The following is a 25,754-nucleotide window of genomic DNA, read 5'->3' on the forward strand; positions in this document are numbered from 1 at the left end:
TTCTTGCGTATTGATGTAAGTATAACATACCATTTTCCCATTGTTGGAAATTAGATTGCATGCTTCTCTATTATTTTCTTTGTAACAGACTAGCAAAATTTAAACATACATGGATTGAAAAATGCTTTTCCTTTTGATTCCTTATTAATTGAGGAAAAATACTTGAAAGGAAAATCATTAGTCTGGGTAAACATTAGGACTAACAAAGAAATGAATGATTCTATAGTTTACTGTTGGAATAAATATGATAGCCCATCTTTTAGATTCCTGAAGAAAATAGCAGTGAGATAAAATTATAGCTATAACATTGTTAGAGGGCCAATGTTGCAAGTAAACCTATGAACATCTGTGTTAGTTTACCTGGCTGCCATCATGAATACCACACAGTGGGTTGGCTTAAATATTAAGCATTTATTGGTTCATGGTTTTGAAGGCTAGAAGTCCAAAATCAAGGTGTTGGTAAAACCATGCTTTCTCCCCCAAGTTTCCGGCATTCTGGTGCTTGCTTGCTGCAATCCTCGGGGTTCCTTGGCTTGCATCTCTGCCTTCTGACACATGGTAATCTCTGCCCTCTTGTGTCTGCTTTTCTGCTTCTCTCTGTGGCCATCTCTGACTTTGCTTCCAGTTTCTTCTATTTATATAAGGCATCCAGGAATATAGATTAAGACCCACCCTTATTCAGTTGGGCATACCTTAACTGAAAATACTATCTTCAAAAGGTCTTATTTAGAAAGGGGTCACACCTACAGGGATGCAGATTAAGGATAACTTTTGTTGGTATAAATAATTCAATCTTCCACAAGACCCTAATAAATATTTTACATAAGTATTAAACTTTTTTATAGTTTTTGCAAGTAATATTTTGCTTTTCTTAATTTAGAAGTACTGGATACTGTATAAGTAACCTGTACTTATCTTTTTAGCAAATAGAACATTTTCAGGGGATGTTTAGACATTCCTTTCACTCTGTTGAAACATGAACATTACAAGGCTTCTTTGCAGTGCATGTGCACTGTTTATGGCCTTTCCGCTTTTATGATTTAGGATTGTTGGATCCTGTGTCTTAGATATCGCCATGGTGCTCAGAATAACATGGATGCTGTAAATGAGAAAATCTCTGTGTGACTCTTATTTAACCTGCTCTCTATGCTAAGCTGACGTTTCTCAACATCTCTCCCATATACATAGGTTATAATTTTTACACACTGCAGGATAATTTCTTGCTGAGGTCTATGTTTTGTATTTTTCTCTCTTTTTCTGAAATATTCAAGACTGTGATTCTAAGGTCTAGTTTTACTTTGTTTCGGCTCCCTTAATATTTCCCAAGACTTTACTTATATGAGCATCTCCATTCCCCCCCCTTTTTTTTTTACTATCTAGTCCCTCCTTTTTGGATTTCAAAACTCTGTTTCCCTCTTTTTCTAATTATTGCCAATGACAATAATTTGAAATCTGTGTATATGGGAACTAAAATTCATTTTGTAGTTAAGCGAAATGTTTGTAGAATAAATCTATTATATTAGGATGTCATACAAGAATAACATATGTTTGAGGACAGGTTATTTTGATTATAGAATCACTTCCAATTAAAGTTAGAATCTAGGTTCACTCATGTGTCTAGAAATTCAATTTATAGTGCTTAGTTTAAACAAAAATGAGTTTAAAAAAACACAGAAAATAAATTTCTTTTCTCTATTTGTGCTGGTTTGAAATTGTTATGTACCCCACAACAGGTCACTTTTTTTTTTTTTTAAACCCATTCCTGTGAGTGCAGACCTGTTGCAGGTGGGACTTTTGGCTATTTCAATTGATAGTCAAGGTGGGTCTTGGTCCTTTTACTGGAATCCTTTGTGAGAGGCTAAAAGATAGAAAAATCCCAGAGAGCCCGGAGAGCAGCACCCAGGGAAGTCTGGAGAGTACAGAGAGAAAAGCCCTGGAGGAGCTAAGCGAGGACCCACAGAGGAAGTCACTGAAACCAGAGCTGAAGACAACGAAACCTGGAGAAAGGACTAGCCGACACTGGCCATGTGCCTCCCATGTGTGCTGGTTTGAAAGGATTTATGCACCCCAGAAAAGCCATGGCTTAATCCTAATCCAATTTTATGGAAGCAGCTGTTTCTTTTAATCCCTCTTCAGCACTGTAGATTGGAAATTTAATTAAAGCTCGATGGAGCTGTGACTCACCCAATTGTGGGTATTAACCTTGCATTAGAGGGAGATGTGACTCCACCCATTCCAGGTGGGTTTTGATTTGTTTACTGGAATCCTTTAAAAAGGAAGTATTTTGGAAAAGACTTGAGATTCTGAGAGGGCAGAGCCATGACAGAGTGTTGAGAACCATGAGAACCCAGACAGCCAGAGACCTTTGGAGATGAAGAAGGAAAATGACCCTGGGGAAGCTTCATGAAACAAGAAGCCTGGAGAGAAAGCTAGCAGACGTTGCCTTGTTCACCATGTGCCTTTCCAGTTGAAAGAGAAACCCTGAACTTCATTGGCCTTTCTTGAGTGAAGGTGACCTCTTATTGTTGCCTTATTCCGTATCCTTGCTTTAACTGAGACACTTCCATGGCCTTAGAACTGTAAACTTGCAACTTAATAAATTCCCCCTGTAAAAGCCATTCTGTTTCTGGTATATTGCATTCTGGCAGGTAGCAAACCAGAACACCATGTGACAGAGGTGTCCCAGATGCCTGCAGCCTTTCTTCAGAGTCCAGGTATCATCCTGTTGTTGCCTTAATTTGGACGTTTTCATGGCCTAAGAACTGTAAATTGTGAGTTAATAAACCCCAATTGTAAAATCTAACCCATTTCTGGCATATTGGATTCTGGCCACTTTAGCAAACCAAACACTGTTGTTAAAGCATTTTTGAAGTTCGCTGGTGGCTTTAAATATGTCTTGGCGACTAGTCCTTTTTTACACTTTTTTCTTTTCTTTTTTTTTTTTTTCATGGGCAGGTTCCGGGAATCAAACCCAGGTCTCCAGCATGGCAGGCAAGAATCCTGTCACTGAACCACCATTGCACCACCCAGGATTAGTCCTTTATTAAAAATAATCTATGCTGTGATTTTATCAGTGAGCGTAACATAAGAAATTATTTCTCTGAATGTATTATGAAAATTTTTATCCTTGACCCATAATAATATTTGCTATTGTGTTTTAAAAAACTTTTTAAAATTGTGAAATATAGCATAATACAAAAAAAATTTCAAAGTACCTTGTAACAAGTAGTTCTAGAACAGATTTCAGAGTTTGGTATGCTTTACAGTTCCACAATTTTAGGTTTTTCCTTCTAGCTGCTCCAAGACACTGAAGACCAAAAGAAATATCAATATACTAATTCAGCAGTCATACTCATCTGTTAAATCCTAATTTCTCTGTTATAATTCCTCCTTCTCCTTTGATTCTTTTCCCAATCTTTAGGGGTATTTGGGCTCTGCCCATTCTAACTTTTTAATGTTGAAAAGGTGTTGACAATATGGGATAGAGGGATGGAACTAGTTGATACCCTTGGAGAGGCTGGCCCTTCTGTCTAGGTTTCAGGACTTATCTGGCCTAGGAACCATCTGGAGGTTGTTGGTTTCTGGAAAGCAGTCTTGGTGCATGAAGCTTTTGTAGAATCTCAGACAGAGTCCTAGATGGTCTTTAGGGTTGTCGGGAATGGTTTTGGTTGGGGTTTGGCAAACCATGGAAAATAGCAATATCTTTCTGAAGCTTGCATAAGAGTAGCCTCCAGAATAGCCTCTTGACTCCCTTTGAACTCTCTCAGCCATTGCTATCTTTATTTTGTTACCTTTCTTTTCCCCCTTTGGGTCAATCCCAAGGTGCCAGTTGCTATTGTTTTTGCCAGTGCTTTTGGGCAAACAGCTTTTCTACCCTATGCCCCAAATCCAGTCAGTCCCCTCCATCAGCCCTCCATCGGAAAAGCTGCTGATTTTCCCAGCTTTCCCAGCCCTGGTAGAACTGCTATACTGAAGGAACTGGCAGTGGGGGTATATGAAGACAGTGTCACTCCTGAGTCAGTCATTGATTCTCCTACCCCTGTGCAGTTGCTGGTTCAGATGTCCTTCCTCTGCAGGCTCAGCCTTTGCTTCCAGGCTAATCCTGGCCAGGTCTAAGAGTCCATGAGGATTTTCAGCCTTCCCCAAGGGTGAGCTCTGATGTGAGTTGTGTTGCCTTGAACCAGAAACTTGGAGTTAGGCTGTGGAAGGAGCTAGCACTCTGAATTCAAGCCCTCCGGGAGATTCTGATGCACATTCGAGTTCAAGACCTGCTGGCATAGAGTAAAGGCTCAACAGAGGGTTGGTTGTTGTTGTCAGCAATTCTATACTCCAGAAATTTTAGTGGCCAATAAGCCACCAGTTTTCATCACAAGTAAGATCACATTCATTGTAAGACACACTGTGTTAGTTTCCTGTGGCTGTCATGACAAATCACCACAAGTTGGGAGGCTTAAACCAAGAGAAATTTATTCTTGCACAGTTCTAGAGAATAGAAGTTAAGGTGTCAGGAGGGCCATACTCTCTCTGAAGACTCTAGGAAGGGATCCTTCTTTGCCTCTTCCTGGCTTCTGGCAGTTACCGGAAATTCTTGGCAATCCTGTGACACCAGTCACACTGGATAAGGCCCACTCTTATTCACTATGACCTCATCTTAACTAGATTACATTTGCAAAGACCCTATTTCCAAATAAAGTCACATTCAGAGGCACTGGAGATTAGGACTTCAACATATCTTTTTGAGAGACACAATTGAATCCATAACATGCATGATTATTTTATTCACTTGGAAAAAACTCTGCCATTTAAACTATGAAACAGTGCTTTCTTAGTACTACAATTTTCTTTTATTCATTTTGAAAACAGCTTTTAAAGGTAGATTTTTTTTGTATCACATCACTTTCATGCATGCAAAAAAAGGAAAAGAAAGAGAAAATATAGGCAAAATCAATTAAGACATTCTTAAAACCTCGTTTTCATAGGCTTATTCTTCTGAATCATTTCTCGACTAAGAGTTCTCATTGTCCGTGCTTTTCGGCTCAACATCACTGTCCATGCAGTGATGTTGCATAGCAATCAAGAGTTGCTGATGCAGCATTTCTTAAAAGAGTGTTCCACCAATGCATCTGGAGATTTTTTTTTGCAGGCTCTGACACTGATTCTGCAAGTATTGATGTGTATGCACAGGCGATGGCATCTATGTCAGGACTGCCACCTGACTGAGAGTGATAACATGCATCATGATTTTAGAAGTGTTAAAATATTAAAAACTAAACATCAACAACACAAAACAATATTGCTTAAAATAAAAGAAATATGGTGATAATTATTGGATAATCTATTATCTACTAATTTACCCACTTCTCTTCTAGAGATAAATTCTGTAGATTATTCTTTATATCAACGCCTTCATCCATCCCCTGCTTTTTGTAATAATCTAGCATCCTTTGTTTAAGTGCTGGTTATATTTAGGTTGGCGTATCATTTCCTCCAGAATCTTCCTGTCTTATAGAGTAATATAAATCTGATTTGTAGTCTCATTAATTGTAGTTGAACCTATGAAATGGTGAATTTAATTAATAATTTTCATTATTTGACAACAAGACTTGATCTGCCTGCACGTCAATTTGAATTTCTTGAGTGACTTGAGCAGGTAGCAAATTTGTGTTGTCAGACTCTTAAAGATCCTAGAGGTATGGTAACATGGTCACAGACATCTTTAAGGAAGAATGGGAAATGTAATTATTTAATTAAGCACAATGTCATCCCTAATAATAATCCAATATATGGGAAGAACTAGAGAATGACTATGGGTTGGGGGCTAGCAGTCTCTACCACAGGTTAACTAATTAACTGACATGGATTATATTGAAGGCTTATTTAACAACCCACTGGTTTCTAAAAAAATATGTTTAAGATTTAAAAATCATTTTAGAAGTAGATGAAAACATAGATAATAAAAACTCTAAATATTGGTAACAGTGTGCATTGAATCAGTATCAAACAAGAAGGTCAAAGGAAGAGGTAAAGGTCCTTTTGAGATACATATCACTTAAATGTTCTGCTCTATGGTGATGCCCTTTACCAAGATAGGAAACATAAGAGGATACGAGATTTTCAGGGAAAGTGAAGGAGTTAACTTTTGGGCATTTTAGAATTATAATTGTTGGCATCAAATGACAATTGGGTGATGTCATTTGTTCACCAACGAAGCAGCTGCACTTTTTGGTATCTATTGTTCATTTCCTGGCAGAGAACGGAGAACTGAATATTTTAGAAATTCTCTACTTCCCTAGTCCCTGTTTGACCTTGTAATCCAGATTATTGAAAACTGGGGAGGGTTAGGTCAAAGGACCCTCTGTTCCAACACCATAGTTTGTGTAGTCCAGCATAGGTTATGTGTTTTGAGGACATGAGGTTGAACCCTTAGTTTTGATAGAGCTCTTTGTGATATGAATTGATGAACAAAATGAGTGAGATATGAAAAAGTTAACTGATAAAATTCCTCAAGAATAAGGGAGGCACTTTAAAGACATTTGTGGATTTTTTAGGCTCTTGGAGAAATTTAGAATTTCAATATTATGTTCCAGGAGATATGTGCCCAAAGGGCCTTTTGATTCTTTTTAAGCATTTGATGGATACATGATGGAATCACCTTGTTTTCTGTCAGTTTAATAATTGAATTATGGCAATTACTGGCTTTGAACTTTATTCAACATGTATTGAGTGAGCTTTTGCCCTTTTCGTTAGGCTAGGGACTGAAAATACAAATATTAATAAGGGAAAATGGCTTCAGGGTATTCAGTGTTATTATTACCTGCTTATCGATTTTCACTTTTTTTCATGTTGTTGTCCTAGGCTAAATTCTAAGGACAAGCCATTCTATAGAGTTTGTTTGTGCTATCATTTAACCATAAACATTAAACAAATCCTCAAGAGGCTAAGGCAGTTTGAAAACTAAATAAATAGCACATTGGTGGGAGCTGTTACTCCAGGTCAACATTAATTCTGATACCAGAATCAATAAATACTTCTGTTCATTCTTATATAATACTGCACTTGGTTTCTAGCAGGTTTTTAGAAGTGGTTGATCAAATGCCTCTTTCAGGTCTAAACACATTACGGATCTAGCTTCTGGAAAGATACCCAACTTGAGCAAGGGAGACAAAAGTGATTATGTTCAGGGAGTAAGTAGCTTCTCTAAAAACCCTTTTAATTTGTGCATATGAGCAGTGTCAATGTATTATTGTTCTGTCAGTTGTTTGGGTGAAGTCATTTGTTCACCAGTCAGGCAGCTGTACATTTTGAAATCTATTGTCCTTTCTTGGCAGAGAGCACAGAAATAAGAAGAGTTATACTTTGGAAGGGACCTTTCTAGTGTTTAATTTAGTAATTTTATTTGTAAAAGTAGAGGTCTTCCTTATCCTCTATCTCTAGTCAATCACTAATTGTTTTGTCTTTACTGTATTTTTAGTCCATCCTCTTCTGCAAATACTAAACTGACATCATCTAACCCCTCAAATTGGCTTTTCTTCCTGCAGGCCTTCTTTTGATGAATGGTGCCATTTTCTACCAATTTTTCTAAGCCAGAAATCTGGAAATCATTCCAAATTACTTTTTTTTCCTTTTTGACCACCAAGTCCTGTTATTATTCTGCAATAGGGGTATTCCTTTCTCCCTATGTCTTTTCTCTCTTTATATATAGTTATCAAATATATAGTATGGTTCTGCATGAGTTTTAAACTTTCTATGAATGATATGCCACTATATGTATTTTCCTGTAACTTTTTTCAAGCAACCTTGCTTGTACGATTCATGTATGTTGACAGGTAAGTTCGAGTTCATTTTTTTCTCAGTGCTGCATAGTGTTTTCATTGTATGAATGTACTATAATGTATCTACTCTCTTGTTAATAATCGTTTGCATTCCTTCCACTCTCATTTTTTGGCTATTCATGACTTTTTTAGATCATATTCCCATGCTGTACTTGGTAGGTAGAGAGTACATCAGTAATCTTTGTGGTTGCTGTTAACCCTCATATGTTTTTGATATTCAATGGGTTGCTTATCTTTAAAATGAATGTCTTAATTGGTCAGCATTAGTAGCTGGTTTGAGCACAAATGAGGTGTGTAAACTATCTTTCTAGGTTAGCAAAACCTCCCCTCTCTCAGTTGGGCTGTTTGCATTAACGACTGAAAGACCTTCTGTAGCTTAGACACTTCTCCACTAGCTGCTCTCCAAAGCAGATTTGGAGAAGAAGATAGGACATCTGCTTAGCAAATGCTTTCTCCTTCATTCCTTGCAATTCTCTCTGCTTTGAAACAATTTCTCTCTGCTTTGAAAAGACCAGTCAAGAGTGAAAAGACTACAGGTGGTGGTGTTTTTTCACTTTCCTGGGCTCTGCTAACACTACTAGCCCTTGAATTTCTAGTCGAGTGGTTCTAATCATCAGCCTGCATCAGAATCACCTGGAGAACTGGTCAAACTATAGCTTGATGGACCTCGCCCCCAGAGTTTCTGATTCAGAAGTTCTGGTTGGGCCCAAGAATGTGCTTTTCACAAAAGTTTCCAGGTGATGCTGATGCTGTGAGAAATACTGCTCTAGACTAGCATTTCCAAATCTTTTTCTTTTCTTTTTTTTCTGATTTATGTCCATATAATCTCAAAATCATCCACAGAATTATATTTTAAAATCATTTTATAATATCATGATTTTTGCATGTTATAATGAAGGGTTTTAAGTTAAAGTATTTGGAACAGGTTAAACTAAACTGTGGTCATCTGGAGCCTTGCTATTCATAGTGTGGTTGGTGGACCAGCATTCCTGGGAACATGCTAGAAATGCAAGATGCTTAGGCCCCACCTCAACCTAATGAATCAGAATCTAAACTTTAATGAGATCCCTGGGTGATTTGTAGGCATATAAAAGTTTAAAAAGCACTGGTCTAGAGCTCATTTTAAATTGGATCCTAATACTATTCAAGACAAATAAACCTTTCAAATTTTAATTTTTAAAAAGTGGCACAAGTTTCATTTACTTATATTTTCTTACTTTCATGTTAGAAGAAGCATGGTATTTTGCCAATAAAAATAATATACCAAATTTGGTTTGGGAGCCAAATGCTGAAATTTAACCATGTGCACTAAAATGGACAAAATTGCATCCATGATCTGAGTTTTAGAAATGTTACTTTTTTGCACATAAATCAATTGCTTTATTTTTATAGTTTTCATGAGGTAATAGAGAAATTTCAGACGGTTTACAAGAACATCTCTTCAAATATACATTTATGTGTGTGGAGAGTGTTTTCCCCCCAAAGTAAAAGTTTAACTCAGGAGCCTTTTTGCTGTATTTATTCTTTTTTCCACTGTCTTTTTCTAAGCAGTAGAAACATCTTTCATCATATAATCACAGTTTACAAGTCTGGAGAGGAGTATCTTCGGTAAATTTGCAGAATTATCAGTTTAAAATTTTCTTATAACGTGTTTCAGTATCATTTCATTGTACCTCATTTTTTAAACAACTGTCTATGGGGAAAATAATAACAACCCTCTTAGGGTTGTGAAAATCAGAATTTTACAGGTAAAAACCTAGAAAAGTTCCTGGCACATAGGAAGTTTTGCATGCGTGACTAACTCTTTACCATCCTCTTTCTCCTCCTTCTCATTTCCATAGCAAGCTCAGGATAGAGAAGTTTAATTATCCACTGTGTAAAGTTTAGTGTAGAGGGGACTTGGTTTGGACTAGCAGCTATTTTTGCCCCTGGCAAGGAAGAACTGTGAAGTGGGGCTTCGAAGAACTAGAAAATAGTGTCTAGGGTTAGGGTGCAAAGTTCAAATAGGGAGTAATCGAGGTTAGACTATGTGATAGTTGCTAGTGTTCCTTATTTATTACAGCGCATACGATATGGTTACATTTCCTGGCTCTCTTTTCTGGGGTCACAGGACTACTTCAGCCACTGCTTCATGAGCAGAAATTTCGTGTGTCCCTAGTTGCCTGTGTGAGATCTTTCAAAATTCTCTTTCTCTCTGGCATCATGACTGCCTGGTTTTAAGATGAAGGCTACTCTGTGAGCCCAGGTTCCTGAGTGACTGTAAGGAGTGGAGGACCCCTGCCAAACTTTGATGGCTATGTAGCATGATTCAGAAATAGACATTAATTGTTTTATTTTTTATTATTATTTCTAATTTTTTTATTGAGAAAAATCTTCACACACATACTTTCTATACATCCTGCACAGTTAATGGCTCACAGTACTATCACATAGTTGTGTGTTTATCACCATGATCATTTTTTAGAACATTTACCTCACTCTAGGAAAAGAAATAAAAAGAAAAAAGAAAAAACTCATACATACCATACACCTTACCCCTCCCTCTCATTGACCACTAGGGTTTCCATCTACCCAATTTATTTTACCCTTTCCCCCCCTATTATTTATTTATTTATTTATTTATTTTTATCCATATTTTTTACTCATCTGTCCATACCCTGGATATAAGGAACATCAGATACCGCGGGTTCTCACACTCACACAGTCACATTGTAAACGTTATATTTTTATACAGTCATCTTCAAGAATCTAGGCTACTGGAACACAGCTCAACAGTTTCAGGTACTTCTCTCTAGCCACTCCAATACACCATAAACTAAAAACGAATAACTATATAATGCATAAGAGTAACACCAGGATAACTCTCGACTCTTTGAAATCTCTCAGCCACTGGAACTTTATTTTTTCTCATTTCTCTCTTCCCCATTTTGGTCAAGAAGCCTTTCTCAATCTTTTGATGCCAGGTCCTGGCTTATCCCAGGCTTTCTGTCTTGCGTTGCCAGGGAAATTTACACCCCTGAGAGTCATGTGCCACGAAGGGCAGAAGGCAGTGAGTTCTTCCAAGCAGTGGGGATAACCAAAACAATAGGCCGAGCCCTCGATTTTGGAATTTGTGCCTACGAAACTTATCCCCACAAAGGATAGGCTAAGCCTACTTAAAATTAGGCCTAAGCATCACCCCTAGAGAACCTCTTTTGTTGTTCAGATATAGCCTCTCTCTCTAAGCCAACCCAGCATGTGATATTAACCGTTCTAAATTCCTGAGATTTCAGGGTTGTTTATTATTGCAGCAAAATATACCCTGTCCTGACTAATACACATTCTTATGGGTTTTGAGAGCTGAAAAGTCATAGCAAGTATGGAAGTGGAGTGGGGGGTACAGGATCTAGATGACAAAAGCAGTGATCTTAGGATCCAAGGGATGAAGTAAAAAGAGTTATCAGAAATATGGAAAAACCTAAAGGCAGTACTGAGGAGGTGGAGAGAGGGATTGGAACCTCGCTGTCACCCCACTCCAGAAAAAACAAGTCAGAGAAGTTGTAAGACTATCAAAGGCTTATGAAACTATATATATATATGAAAAATGTTGGTTCTACTTCTTGCCAGTGTTAAAATAGTGATTTTGAAATCAAGGTAGAAAATAAATACATAGGAAAATTGGGATTTCGGAAGAGGAACCCTATTGGAGGGCTCAAGCTTTGTTCAGAGCCACAGAAAATGGTGTTTCCCCATCATACATACTCAGTCCACATATTTATACACACACGTGCCTACATGTCCATATTTGTAATATTTTTGTCAACTCCATTTATGTTAACAAGGTATCACCTTCTTGAAATTTCACTTTACCCATGAAGTGTAACTGGGTATGATTTTTTAAAACTGCAGCTCTTCTTCCTCTTCCCTTTTCTCCCGCTTAAAAGTCTGTATGTTTGTTTTGTTTTTTTTTAAAATCCCAAAGTACTTAGCACTTTCTTTAGCTTATTTGTTTAATATGCTTACTGATCCTGTGGCTTCCCTCCCCTAGAATATAAGCTCCATAAAGGGAGAAAATTTTTTGTTCGGTTTATTCACTGAGAACAGTGGCTGGCATAGAATAGTATTAGTTGAATTGTAGTAAGCAATCGTGTAGATGGTCTGGTTATGCCTAAATGTTCTGAGAAGAAAGATCAAATCTGATGGCAACTTTGTGGCCTCAGTCATGTTCTGAAGGCACAACTTAATTCTCTTGCTCTCACCTCTTGCTTTTAAAGTAGATTTAGTTGTGCAGAATTAAGTATCTTTGTGAAATATTCAATATATCATGCTTAAAGACTGAATTTTAGAAATAGCATAAAATGGGAAAGACTATGGACTTGAGAGATAAACCACTTTACTGTCATGTATTAGATGTGTGGCTTTGAGCAACCTCCTTAAGTACCTCAATTTTCCCATATGTGAAAATGGAATAAACTGTACTGGGGCATTTGTTGGATGGACTAAATAAACACAAGGTTATGTGAGAGTGCTTAGTTTGTGGTAGGTATGGTTTGTATCAATTTTCTTTTCCTTCTTCCATCCTTACTGTAAAAGTTATTACTTTGCTTATTTAATGTTATTTTATGTATTTTCACATTTGTCTCAGTTTTCATTCCCACTGACATCTACTTAGATTATTTTAGTAATTTCCATGGGTAAGCTAACATTTCATGAATATGTACAAATAACTCCTATATTGCATTTACCGAGACATGAATATTTGGGGTTTGTTGGGGGAAGATCCAAGCTTTCCTCATATTATTTACAACAAAAGATGATTGTCTCCATCTTGTTCTCATAAAAAAAAAATCAACAATATTATCTTTGCTGGTTGGCATTTTAGACTTTAGGGCTGGGAAGAATCACTTCCTTCCCTTTGTATCTTAAGAAATTAGTCACATATCTGGAAAGTGGTAGAGTAAGGATAAGAATTGAAATGGGTTCTTTCTACTCTATTATACTTTCACCTAAATGAAAGGAAATTGTTTTCACCTAAATGAAATAAAAAATCTGCTGGTGGTTTTGGTTAGCAACATGATAATGTTGATATGAACTCTCATCACATATATTTTATTTGTTTGAATAGGTAATACAAATAAAAGATACCAAAGGGTATCCAATAATAGTGAACCTGCCTTAGCCCTGTTCCCGACAAAGCAGGGTCCCATTGCTTTGTGCATGTGTTTCGTGTAGTCACCCTATTGCTTTACCCAAATGGCAGTGTAATGGTATTTTATGCATTTTGCATTTTGTTCACTTAAAAATATAAAAGTGTAGTATATTGCAGATCATTTGTATTTGAGTCCCATGGCTGCTGCCCCTTAATCCCAGATGTTGTTAATTAATTAAACGATTGTAATTCATTAAATGCTTATTGAGCAATGTGTCACATACTATTCTAGGCTCTGGGAGTTGAGGAGTGAACAAGATAGAAGAAAACCTGTCCTCGTGGAGCCTACCTTCTTGGATGGTGGTTGGTGATATGAAGAGGTACAAATAAAAGTATGATAAATCAGAAGATGGAGAAATGAATTTCTTCTGACATGATCAGAGGAACCTTTAAGGAAAAAGTGACGATTTAGTAGGATTTTAAGTGACTGGTGGAAGTTCAACAGGAAAATCTGGGAAGGAAGGGTTCTCAGCACAAATGTGTTGGAATTGTTTTGGTTTTGTTTCAATGTTGTGTATCTATTATTTTGCATTGTGAAAAATGTAATTTCATTGTTCAAGATGATCATTTGCTTGAGGCTTTGGAAAACTGATTCCTTTTGAGTATGGAGTCTTTATTTGCAAAATAAAATTATTTGTCTTGGAATCAGTTTCTGTGGCTCTTCTAATTCCTTCCAAAATTTTTCAGTTTAATTAGACATGGGGATTTTTATAGATTATTTTTTTATCTGTTTGGTCTTTTTTTGTTGTGGTGGTGGTTTGTTTGGATAAAAGAATTTCCTCTTTGTTTTATTTTTTCTCATAATTTATTCATTGTAATGGACTATTGTTAATTTTGCCTCAGTGTCATGCTTATGACAGTGGCTGTTAACCTTGACAGCACACTGGACTTACTTGAACAACTTTGAATAATGCCGATTGATGCCTAATCCTTACTTGTGTCTGTGGTGCAGTTTGGTCACCAGGATTGCCAAATCCTCAAGGTTGAGAAACCACTGGCTTAAAGTATTGTAGAGAGAGATGAATCATGCCTTCTGCTTTTGGAAAATAGGTAACCATGGCTTTTCTGAGTGGTGTAGTTAATCTTTCTTCTCAAATCTCTTGCTTAGAATAAATTGAAATGATTAGTATTGGGGTCTAGAATGAAGTCCTTGAGTTTGTTAAAACCATTTTCATTGTTATCTATCAAACCGTAAATAGAATTAAGTAGAGCATGTGGATAACTAGAATAATTTTAAGGGCTTTACATTTCTGTGTGAAAGGGGAAAGAGAGCATAGGTAAAAGTTCTTATTTTGAGCTCTATAGAAATCAAAGTTATCTGGCTCATTATTTAAGTCAGGAATTTACACATCTATATATTTACATCTATGTATTTTTTGTATGCTGTATGGTGGGGTCACATTTCATTATTTTTCCATGTGAGTATCCTGTTATTGCGTATACCATTTGTTGAATTCTTGCTTGTTTGTTTTGCATGCTACTTTGTTTTTGGGAATAGAACCTCAGGCTTCTGCATGGCAGAAGAGAATTCTGCCATTGATCTATGCTTGCACCCCCCCCAACTATTCCATTTAAAAATGTATAACAATTACTGATTAATTATTAGTACAGTTAAGCAAACACTATTCTCAAATTCTTGTTGACTTTCACCTCCTGTATTGTAATAAGTCCTCAGTTACCATAAAGAGGATCTTTGTTTATTCTAGTAACAAGATGCTGAATGAGGACTTATAAACCCAAACAGATAACTCCCTGGGGTACCAGAGAGACTCCAAAAAGAAATCAAACTACTTCAGGCTACTGTTTTCTTTTATTCTGAACAGTCTATTTCCAGCTTGGAATTGGGAGTTGAGGTCAGGTTAGGGATATTTACTGTGATTTTGCTGTTTGGTTTCAAGTATTGTGAATTCCCAAAATATAACCATGTTTTACTTCTACATAGCATATCAGCATGGGGGTTCTAAAAATAGTGGAGCTCAGTGAATAGACTATATAATCAGACAGAATTGGGTTCACATCCTAGGCTATTTATAAACTGTGTTGTTTGATTAATTTAATCCAACTAGCTTTAGTTTCCATATCTGGAAAAGGGGGAGAATGATATGTAAATTCCAGGTTTGTTGATAAGATAAAATATTTTAGATGTTTAACATAGTGCATGTTAATAGTCTGTAATAACTATTAGACCCAACTGATATTGAATTATCCTGGAGAATTATTCTAGTAAAAATGATACCCCAAAACAAATTAAACTCTTAAATTTTATTGAATAATAAATCCATTAATAATAAGTATTGGAAGTGATGTATATGAATTACATTTTCTGTAGTTAAATTTCTGATATGAACGTTTATCATAATAGGCTTTTTAAAAAATACATTTCTTGTTGTGAAGAGATATTTTACAAAAAAATACATTTTAAAAACATGAAGGAAGAGGGGGGTACACTGGTGGCTCAGTGGCAGAATTCTCACGGGCCATGCCAGAGACCTGGGTTCGATTCCTGTTTGGCCCATGCCAAAACAAACAAAAAAAAAAGTAAAGGAAGAAATTAGAAAGTGGGTAATATTATAGACAGACAGAGTCTGGTCTACTAATTTGGGTGTGAATAGTTAGGTTTGTACATACAGTGAAAATATAAAACATAATTTGAAGTGTAATGTGGGCCACGTTGAGGCATAGCCACACTAAATTAGTTATTCATTAAAAAAATATTATTGCATTCTTCTGTATGACCAAATAAGACCATCATAATATTGATTCCTCCTTTTTTTTTTTTTCCCTTCAAAACTGTTTTCATTTGCAAGGTACAATTTAGATGTGGTCTGCTTACTTGTGGTCTTCCCACTGACCTCTGATCCCGCCAAAGAAACGCTTTTCTCTGCGTTCTCTCAGCATGTGGCCCTGGAACTATGGGGTCCTTGTTAAGGGCACTGAGATTGGCATCAGAAGAATCTTCTTTATAATCCCTACTTACTTGCTTTCTTTGCAAAGCTAGACAAATTATTTGTCCCTTCTGAGCTCATTTTACTTATTGGTACGACTGGGAAGAAAAGCTTCTACCTCACAGGATTGTTGAAATTGATTAAATGGCTTAATATGAATGCCCAAGATAGTAAATGTTCAATAGTGGTAGTGATATGGTTATTCTTATTATTTGTGTATGATATGATATATATTATATGTAAATATGATACATAAATAAAACCTCCTCCACTTGACTATATGGTCTTTCAGGACAGAGACCCATCACTTAGTATTTGCATAATTAATTAATAAATTGATTAACAAATAGTTGCTGATTTAGTATACCAACTATTGGCTTTATCTGACTTTTTAAACATTTTTTTTATTGTGAAATATATACAAAAAAGCAATATGTTTCAAATTACATTTTAACAAGTAGTTGTACAACAGATGTCAAAGTTTGGTATGGGTTACAGTTCCACAATTTCAGGTTTTTTCTTCTAGCTGCTCCAAGACACTAGAGACTAAAAAGAAGTATCAATATAATGATTCAGTAGCCATACTCATTTGTTAAATCCTGACTTCTCTGTTATAACTCCTCCTTCTCCTCTGATCCTTCTCCCAGTCTTTAGGGATATTTGGGCTCTGCCCATTCTAATTTTTTCATGTTGAAAAGAAGTGTCAGCAATATAGGGTAGTGGAATGGAACTGTCTGATGTTCTGGAGAGGCTGCCCCCTCTGTGTTTCAGGATTTATCTGGCTTAGGAACCATCTGGAGGTTATAGGTTTCTGGAAAGTAAGCTTACTGCATGAATTTTTTGTAGAACCCCAGATAAAGCCCTAGATGTCTTTTGAGTTAACAGGATGACATTGCTTGAGGTTTGACAAATCATTGCAATTAGCAATATCTAGCTGAAGCTTGCATAAGAGTAGCTCCCAGAGGAACCTCTTGATTTGAAGTTTGAAATTGGTAGGTCTCCTCAGAATTAGGGATTTTCATAATTGTTGGAGAAATTAGCTTGGTGGTAAAAACAATGTAAAATAGTGGCGGCATATAAGAAAAATATTAAAAAAAATATTTTCTGAATGACTTTGTTTCGAAATCCTTACAGGTACCTTCTTATCCCATAACTTCAGTGTCCTGAAATCTGAGGATTCCACCAAGATAATATGATAGGAACTTTCAGTGATTTGGGCCATATCCTACTTAGACTAATGCAGGTCATCCAGATTTCCTGAGAGCTTTATACAGCAGCACACTGTTTTGCTAGTCAGCACAGGCAATAATGCCATCTCTGCCTCAAGAAGGAGGTAAGCAGATCAATCAACCTGCAGATCATGCAGATTTATGTTAAACAAAGTATGCTTGTGCTATAGCTCATTACTGCTATTTTTCTTTTAACTATTAACAATTACTTGGGAACTGCTAAAGTATCTGAGCTTACAATTTTAGCTTGTTTGGTGGGGCATTTGTGGTCTCTATTATTGAATAATATTTCAATATTTGGTTGTTTTGAATTCTTTTCAAGTTATTCAGGGAACCTCTCATTTGGATCTGGATACAGAATTGCCTTATCAAAGCACAATGAAAAGGAAAGTGAGAAAGAAGAAAAAGAAGGGAACCATTACAGCAAATGTTGCTGGGACAAAGTTTGAAATTGGTAGGTCTCCTTAGAATTATTGGATTTTCATAACTGTTGGAGAAATTAGTTTGGTGCGGAAAACAATGTAGAGAGCTAATTATCTTTAAGGAGCGCAATTTATCAAAATTTAGCAGCAATTAGTGGAATATTTCACTGGAATTGGGATCTCCTAACATTGTGTTCCAAAAAGTGTTCCTCACAGGCGTAGACTTTGAGCAAGTTAGGGTAGGAGGGTGAGAATGCGTGAAAGGTTCAGAGTTTATTTACAGCATATTTTGTAAAGTGAAAGGACAGAGTTAGGTGATCATCTTAAAATTGATTGACGAGTGACATAATGCTAATCATTTTTTTACTTTTCAGGTTCTGGTAGGGTTCATAAGCAACCTCAACCCAAAGGGGAGCATTCAAGTGCATTTCCTTCCCACTTTCTGAGAATTGGAGTTTGCACTAGTGTTCTTTTTACTGACACTCATGCCACTTTGCTGAGCCTGCTCGGTGGTGGAGAACACAGTTCACTACTTGATCAGGCTTGGGGCTTTGGATCAGGGACTGTTGGGAGAATATCCTGAGCTAAGTATAAAGAAAGAAAGGGAATTGGCCATGTGCCAAGAGAAAGTGTTACCTTTATTTCCCATTATTTAACCAAGTGATACACATCTGCTTACTCCTTGTAATTTCATTACTGCTCCCTTGAGCAAGTATGTAAAGAAAATCAGGCCATAACCAGGCCATAATCAGGACACCTGTGTTTTAGCCCTGGCCATGTCTTTATTTCCTCATGTAGAATACTCTGACTGCTACTAGTTGTAAAATTAATCTTTGCATAACCCTTTATATCTCCCCAAATATTTTCCAAATATCCTTGTGAAATAGACTCATTACTCCTTTGCTCACTTTCTCCCTGTCTTCCTCACTCTAATAATGAATTTGAAATGGCTAATAGACCTATATTCTACATAAAAAGACCAAAATATGAAAATAAATAAGGAAAAATAAAGATAATAAAATTAGAGGAATCTTGTGGCTGATCAGAGCACAAAATACATTCTATGAGATCCTCTGTATTTTGAGATAGAAATGGATTTGGCTCAGAACTTCTAGCAAACAAAATAAGTATTGAAACAGTCAATTATAAAATGTGTGGTGGCCAGAGATAAAAATCATACTGATTATTCAAAGGAAAAACAATTTTTTTCTATCCCTGAATCTTGGGAGAAATTTGTCTCTTAGCTCCTCATGAGTCAGTGTAGAATAGTGAAATATATCCTCATAGTATGCCTGTAATTAATAGATTAGAAAATTTCATATTATCATTTCTTAAAACTTCCTTACTGCATGACATGACCTAAAATATTATTACTATAACCATTTAAAAGTTGAAAACACTGAAGCTCAGGGAGGGTGGTTAGTAGGATTTGAATCTCACTTACTTTGGTTCCAAATACCATGTTCTTTTTGTTGTAATATGCTGCATAAATAAAATATGAATTGAAATGAAAAAATAGGGGGTATTAAAGGTCTTCTTTCCTTAAAATTCAGAGAATTGTTATAGGAATTTCTAGTTTTAAAACTCCTGAATGGTCTCTGACAGGTCTATGGATCAAGGTAAAAAAAAATGTAGGAAAAATTATGAGGAATGACTTTTTCATAATTTTCATTCAATGAGGACATGGAAGGGGTATCTAAATATGCAAAGGAAAATGAGAAAAATGGTTGGTATGGCTATCTCCGAAAATTAAATATAGAGACCATTATATCATGATATATATCATTATATCACTTTTAAAAAAAAACCTACAGGATCAAAAATGTAAAAGCATGGGTTTGCTTTTCTATGTGGTAGAAAATAATATCCATAAAATGATGCCAGTTGATTCCTAAAATTTCAGATGTAACAAAATTAAGATTATATAGCTTAGATGGTGTCAGATTGAGAATGACCAAAGGAGGGAAAAGAATGGAACAAAATGAAGTTTCAGTAGCTAAGAGATTTCAGATAGTCGAGAGGTTATCCTGAAGGTTACTCTTATGCAAACTTTAGCCAGATATTTCAAACTACCACGATATGCCATGCCCCCAAACAACAGTATTCCTGAAAATTCTAGGGAGTGAGTGCCCTGGGCTCTATCAAGTCTGTACAAGTTTTTCTTAGCAAGTTTAATTTTTTCAGAAACTTAAGGCCTCCACATTGATCCTAGGCTTGATTAGCCCCAAAACCCAGAGGTACCAGGGTCTCCAAGGAAACGACCAAGTTCATTCCCCTATCCCAGAGAGTCAACACCCCTTTCCAGAATGAAGAAGTTAAAATGGTCATTGTCCAGATGTCCCTGCAGATTGAGGAAAGATCAGATGAGAGGAAGGAGGTTGTTCTAGTTTGCTAGCTGCCGGAATGCAATGTACCAGAAATGGAATGGCTTTTAAAAGGGGGAATTTAATGAGTTGCTAGTTTACAGTTCCAAGGCCGAGAAAATGTCCCAATTACAACAAGTCTATAGAAATGTCCAATCATAAGCATCTGGAAAAAGACACCTCGCCTCAAGAAGACCAACGATGTTCAACAGTTCAACATTTCTCTCTCAGCTGGAAGGGCACATGGCGAACATGGTGGCATCTGCTGGCTTTCTTGTAGCTCTACCAAAAGGCACTCTCTCCAAAATGTTTCCTCTTTTAAAGGATTCCAGCAAACAACTCCACCTTCAGTAGGTGGAGACACACCTCCATGGAAATCATCTAATTAAAAGTTACCACCCACAATTGGGTGGGTCCCATCTTCATGGAAACAATCAAAATGCTCCCACCCAGCAATATTGAATGAGGATCAAAGGGCATGGCTTTTCTGGGGTCCACCACAGATTCACACCAGCACAGAGGTGTAACTAAGAAATTAAGATTTAACAAATGATGATGACTACTGGCTCATTAGATAGATATTTTTATTCAGTATCTAGTGTTTTAGAATAGTCAGAAGGAAATATCTGAAGTTGTTGAACTGTAATCCAATAGCCTTGATCTTTGATAATGATTGTATAGCTACATGGCAAAAAAAAAGTCCGTTTCCCATGTTTGTGTGTATCTACCTCCAGATATTTTGTTCCACTGATTATATATATATATATACATATATATATATATCTGTCAGTGCTGCATTATCTTAGTTAGCCTACCTCTATTGGAAGTCTTAAAATTGGATAGAGTGAAATACGAGTGTTCAATGAGAGGGAGGGGTAAGGGGCATGGAATGTACGGAATTTTCCTTTTTTTTTAAATTTCTTTTTCTGGAGTAATGCATATGTTCTAAAAATGATCATGGTGATGAATACACAGCCCATTGATTGTATACTTTGGAGGGTTTATATGGTGTGTGACAATATCTCAATTAAATTACATAAAAAAATAACCAAATTGACATTTACATATTAAAAAAAAGCTTAGCTGAAGAAAGTGACAGTTCAATGCCTGGCATAATTTTTCTTTGAAGTTCAACTTAGCTCCCTAAATTTTAAATGTCTTTTTCTTTTTCTTCTTATTTATTTTTCATTTCTGAAACTTTGAATTTCTTAAAAGAGATTTATACATGACTGCCCTTACAATTTTTATTTTATGATGCTAAAGAAATAGTGGATCTTTTCTGCTATTCTTACATAACCTCAATGTTCCCAGCCTCACTGGCATAAACACTATAATTTAATAGCACAGAATGCCTCTCCCTGCCTCCCTCCCCAGGCCCGTAACTCCAGATGCTCCATCTCTCTCATCAAAGTTTGCCAAGTTATTTCTGAGAGTTCCTGGATAATGTTTGTCAGTTACTCAGGAACAGATCTGCTCCTGGGCTCTTGTTCTGGCCTCACCATGGAGGTTTTCTGCTTGTGAGCAGGTAAGGGAGTCTCCCAGGCTGAGTAGGCATGCCCTTGCCCTCCATATGAGCTCTAAGAGGGACGTACAGTAGCTGTGGAACCCTCAGTACGCCACGCTGCATGGTGATCTGTCAGATGAGAGAAGAATGACCCTTTCCTTAGCTCTTGTACACGGCCACCTGGGGCTCCAAAACCACCCCAAGTCCCTCATGGAAAACAGCAACGTCAGCTCAACAGTTCCCTCCCCACCCTGTCTGTCCCAATCATTGTCCTGTTCTTTCATGCCTGTATTCCAGGCACTGTTGCAAAAAATGTCCATTCTTCTTCTTCAGCCCCAAATAATCAAGAGCCCCCAGGACTTGAGACCAACAGGGTCTAGTTGTGAATTTCATACTCAAGTCATTCGGACCACTGACTCTGCTTACCATTTCTCCTCACGTATCGCGGGCCAATAAAAAGATAACATTTAAAATAAAACAGTAAAATATTGAAGTATGGTTATATAGATACACCATTCTGTTAAGATTCAGAATTCTATTATTGGAATTAAAAAAATGTCCTAGGTATTTTCTTACCTTTACTCTAAACTTGAAATTCACCTGGCAGAAAAATGTCAATCTGCTAACTGCGATACCTAGATCAGAGAGAACAGAGCTCATTTGTATTAAAAAGGAGGCTATCTCTCAGCTATCTCTCAGCATGAATTTAGAGTTGGATAAGAAGGATGGGAGCAGGGAGGAGTGTTATATCCAGATCTTTTCTGCAAATTCGGTTTTGTTATTTCATATTCGGAGTCAACCTAAATGACTTTGTTTTAAGTGCTAAAAATAATTTGAACCAGAGAGGTGGAAAATACAAGATAGGTCTTTTGACCAGTGACTATTTTTACCTTTTCCCTTTTGTATCTAGTTCAAGGTCACAAAAAAGCATTAAGTGTACATTTTCCTGAGTAGAGATGATGTCTCAGCTGTGTGTGTGTTTTCATTCTCCCGTAAATAATCACCAGACCCTTTGGCAGTTTTGTGTACCTGTTAAATCTCAGAGGACTGAACTTCAGGATTTTGGGTGCAACCTAAAAACAGCTCTCAGTTACTATGGAGAAACTGGGCTCTAGATAGAGCTGTTTTAATTAATAATAAGGCTATGCTATAAACTAGTAGATGTTTTGCAAATAAAATATGTGAAATATTTATGTATGTATGTATCTCAGAAATGTATATGTATGTCTATATCTCAGAAATGTTTCCACAATATTATATTTCAAGAATATTTTAATTCTCGTTTAACTTAACTGTTTACTTGCAGTTCGTTTAGTAATAGATGAAATGGGATTTTTGAAAACTCCAGATGAGGATGAAACAAGCAACCTTATATGGTGTGATTCTGCGGTTCAGCAGGAGAAGATCGCAGAGCTGCAGAATTACCAGGTGGGAAATTAATAATGATCCATTCTTGATCAAGAAGGATGCTTTATTAATTTCATCAGCATTTCCTAAAGGATAGTGTTCTTAATCTGTTGACGTTGAATTTCAGTTCTAACTCATTTGAATAGTCTGTTTTGTAGCTCTCAATTGTATTGACTCTTTGCATGAAGTCTGCATCCTTTCCAAATTTAATTCTTAGCTTTTGTCTATCTTTAAGGAAAAATCGAGAGAAAAAAAATTCTTCCTAAGATGTTGCTTTGCATTATTCTTAGAAAGATGGGTAATATGGAATAGATTGCATAGAAAGATCAGGTTGTAGAAATACCTTGTGCTATCTGCCATATATAATCTGGTTTCATTCTTTTATTTTAGAATATAATGCAGACTCATATTCAGAAAAAAATATTCATCACACTAAACAGCCAAATACAAGGCATTTTAGACAATTGACATTTTGTACAGTCCTTCATTGCTTAGTTATAGGATAATACAAAAATGACTGAAAGAAACAGATATTATAAGTTAATTTTTCAGAATAGACACAATTTTTATGCAGATTTTCTACAATGCCTATGTCTATGAATATATTTAATCTAGAATATGTAAAATAATATGGAAATCAGATTACTGCTTACTTCATATTTTAACTTTAATGTCTGTTAAACACCATTTTTTGATTTCTTTAAAAATTTCCAACTTTATTCTCTGATTACCATAGATTCTCAAGTCCACAAATTTATTGTAGGCTACTTAATCTTAAATATTTAACATTAATAATTATTAATTTATCAAAATAAAAAACTCAGAACTGTACTAGAATATAAATGAATATATTAAGTCACTAAGGATATTAATGTTTACCTTTTTATTTTCCAGAGGATCAACCATTTTCCAGGAATGGGGGAGATCTGTAGAAAGGATTTCTTAGCAAGAAATATGACCAAGTAATCTTCATTTTCTTTTAATAGAGAAGGCCTGTTGAAATTTATGTAATGAATATTATAGCATTATTTTTCACAAGGTTACCTGAATTTGAAATGATATTTAGATGGCAAGATAGGATTTTAGAGCTAGAAGGACTTAAAAGATCCCTCGTTCTCATTTTCCACTTTGCAGAGGAGGTAACTTAGGGTTAGAGAAATGAATATTTTGCACAATCAAAATAATAGTTAAGAGCAGAGCTGAAAAGTCTCAGGACTTTTTCTACTGCAACCTGACTCTTTTATAGCACCAGAAATTTTTATTTTAAATGTAGGAGTTTGTCTATATGTAGCATTCAGGATATGCGTGTTTCCAGTTAAATCTTGTGGGAACTAATTTGTTGCGTTCTATAGCCTGTGCGCATGTGTGTATGTGTTCATATTGGTAATCTACTATGTGCCAGCACTGTACTAAGTGCTTGCATGCACACGCATGCACATAGGCACACATATACATGTCCACCCAGGGACTATGAACTCATGTGCATATCTCTGGAACCAATATTTAGCGTTACATCTGCTTTCATGGTAAAAATTGCTTATGGATACTCAAGACTTTTACTGAATGAAGTACAGAATTCTTAAAACAGTTTATATTTCTGTTAATTAAAATTTTTTAGCTTAAGAAAGCCAACTGACACATTAAGAGTTTTTTTTAATGAATGCTGTTTTTTCACAGAGATATTTTAGTACACATACGTCTTAGTTAATGTCAGTATGCTTCCATGTGAAAGTTTATAATTATGCATCCATTCATTCATCAGATATTTTTGACATGTGTACTATATGCCCTAGAGACTGCTGATTTTTTAATTAGGCAAGGTAAACAAGGTCTAGTCCCTGCCTAGAACTCACACTCTTCTAGTAAAGGAGAAAGACGAGAATGCATGCAATATAATTTGACAGTGCCAGATTAGGGGTAGACTCAATGTAAGGTATAATAAAGATGGTGGAAGAGATCATCTTTGGGGGGAAGGCAGGGCTTTCCCAGAGAAGTTATGGTATAAGATGGACATTGAAAGACATTAGATATCAATGCTTTGTGAAGAAGGCAAGGGAACTGGAGGCAGAGACAATGTTAGGAGAAAATATATGCAAGCCTGAGTGAGCATGGTGTGTTTGGGACTCTTTAAGGAGTTTCTAGTGTTAGAGAGCATGTTGGGAGGCTCAAACTGAGATGATATTAGAGATATATGCAAAGGCTAGGCCATGTATTCCATGTTACTATATTTTTATTTAATCATTTGCATCATTAATCTCTTTAGTCAATAAGAATTTCACTTTATCCTGTGAGAAATGAGATGTTATTTAATGGGTTTAAGCAGAGAACAAAATGTTTTAGATAATCTTAGAGCATTGTGGATATTGGATTCGAGGAAGGTAGAACCAGAGGGAAGAAGCCATGTAAGAAGACAATTTTCAAGATCTAGGTGAGAAATAATAGGCATCTACACCAAAAGAGAGAGGGTGGGGATGGACAATAGAGAAAAAATCTGAAAGATATTAAGAAGGTAGAATTTATAGGACTTGGAAACCGATCTCCTATGAGAATTTAACGGGAAGAAGAAGACTCCAAGATGATTGCTAGGCTTCTGGCTTTGAGTATTATATAGGTAATATGATTTGTTAACAGGGCATCCAAGGAGGCAAATGGACTTCAGAGGAAAGGTAATTACCTCTGTGAAGTTTTGGACTAAGTTGTGTTTTACTTACTCATTTATATTTATTTAACACAACTATGTTAAGTACCCACCACTTGCTAGGCACTGTGCTGGCTGGGCACATGAGGTGATCAAAAGCTTGAGGGCTCTTACAACAGTCACTTGCAACTGTATTAGGTCATATTAAGTAGAGGTGCGTAGTTGT

General features: G+C 36.2%; 1 protein-coding gene across 13 annotated transcripts in view; it reads left to right on the forward strand.

Moving 5' to 3' along the window:
* Window positions 1–25,754, forward strand: part of TTLL7 (tubulin tyrosine ligase like 7) — a 212,516-nt gene that overhangs the window by 37,047 nt on the left and 149,715 nt on the right. For 11 of the 13 annotated variants that reach the window (XR_013159370.1, XR_013159372.1, XR_013159371.1 and 8 more), the window contains 5 exons: window positions 13,253–13,340; window positions 17,100–17,298; window positions 17,517–17,648; window positions 22,790–22,911; window positions 23,785–23,852. Coding sequence is in view for 5 of the 13 variants with exons in the window: in XM_077120486.1 (XP_076976601.1) it covers window positions 17,274–17,298; window positions 17,517–17,648; window positions 22,790–22,911; window positions 23,785–23,852 (347 nt within the window). In the remaining 8 variants the exon portion in view is untranslated. Of the gene's footprint in view, window positions 1–13,252; window positions 13,341–13,972; window positions 14,071–17,099; window positions 17,299–17,516; window positions 17,649–22,789; window positions 22,912–23,784; window positions 23,853–25,754 lie in introns of all 13 variants that reach the window. The other 2 variants (XM_077120483.1, XM_077120484.1) reach the window with 2 other exon arrangements.

This window comes from Tamandua tetradactyla, chromosome 11 (genome assembly GCF_023851605.1).
Source record: "Tamandua tetradactyla isolate mTamTet1 chromosome 11, mTamTet1.pri, whole genome shotgun sequence".
Classification (NCBI taxonomy): Eukaryota; Metazoa; Chordata; class Mammalia; order Pilosa; family Myrmecophagidae; genus Tamandua; species Tamandua tetradactyla.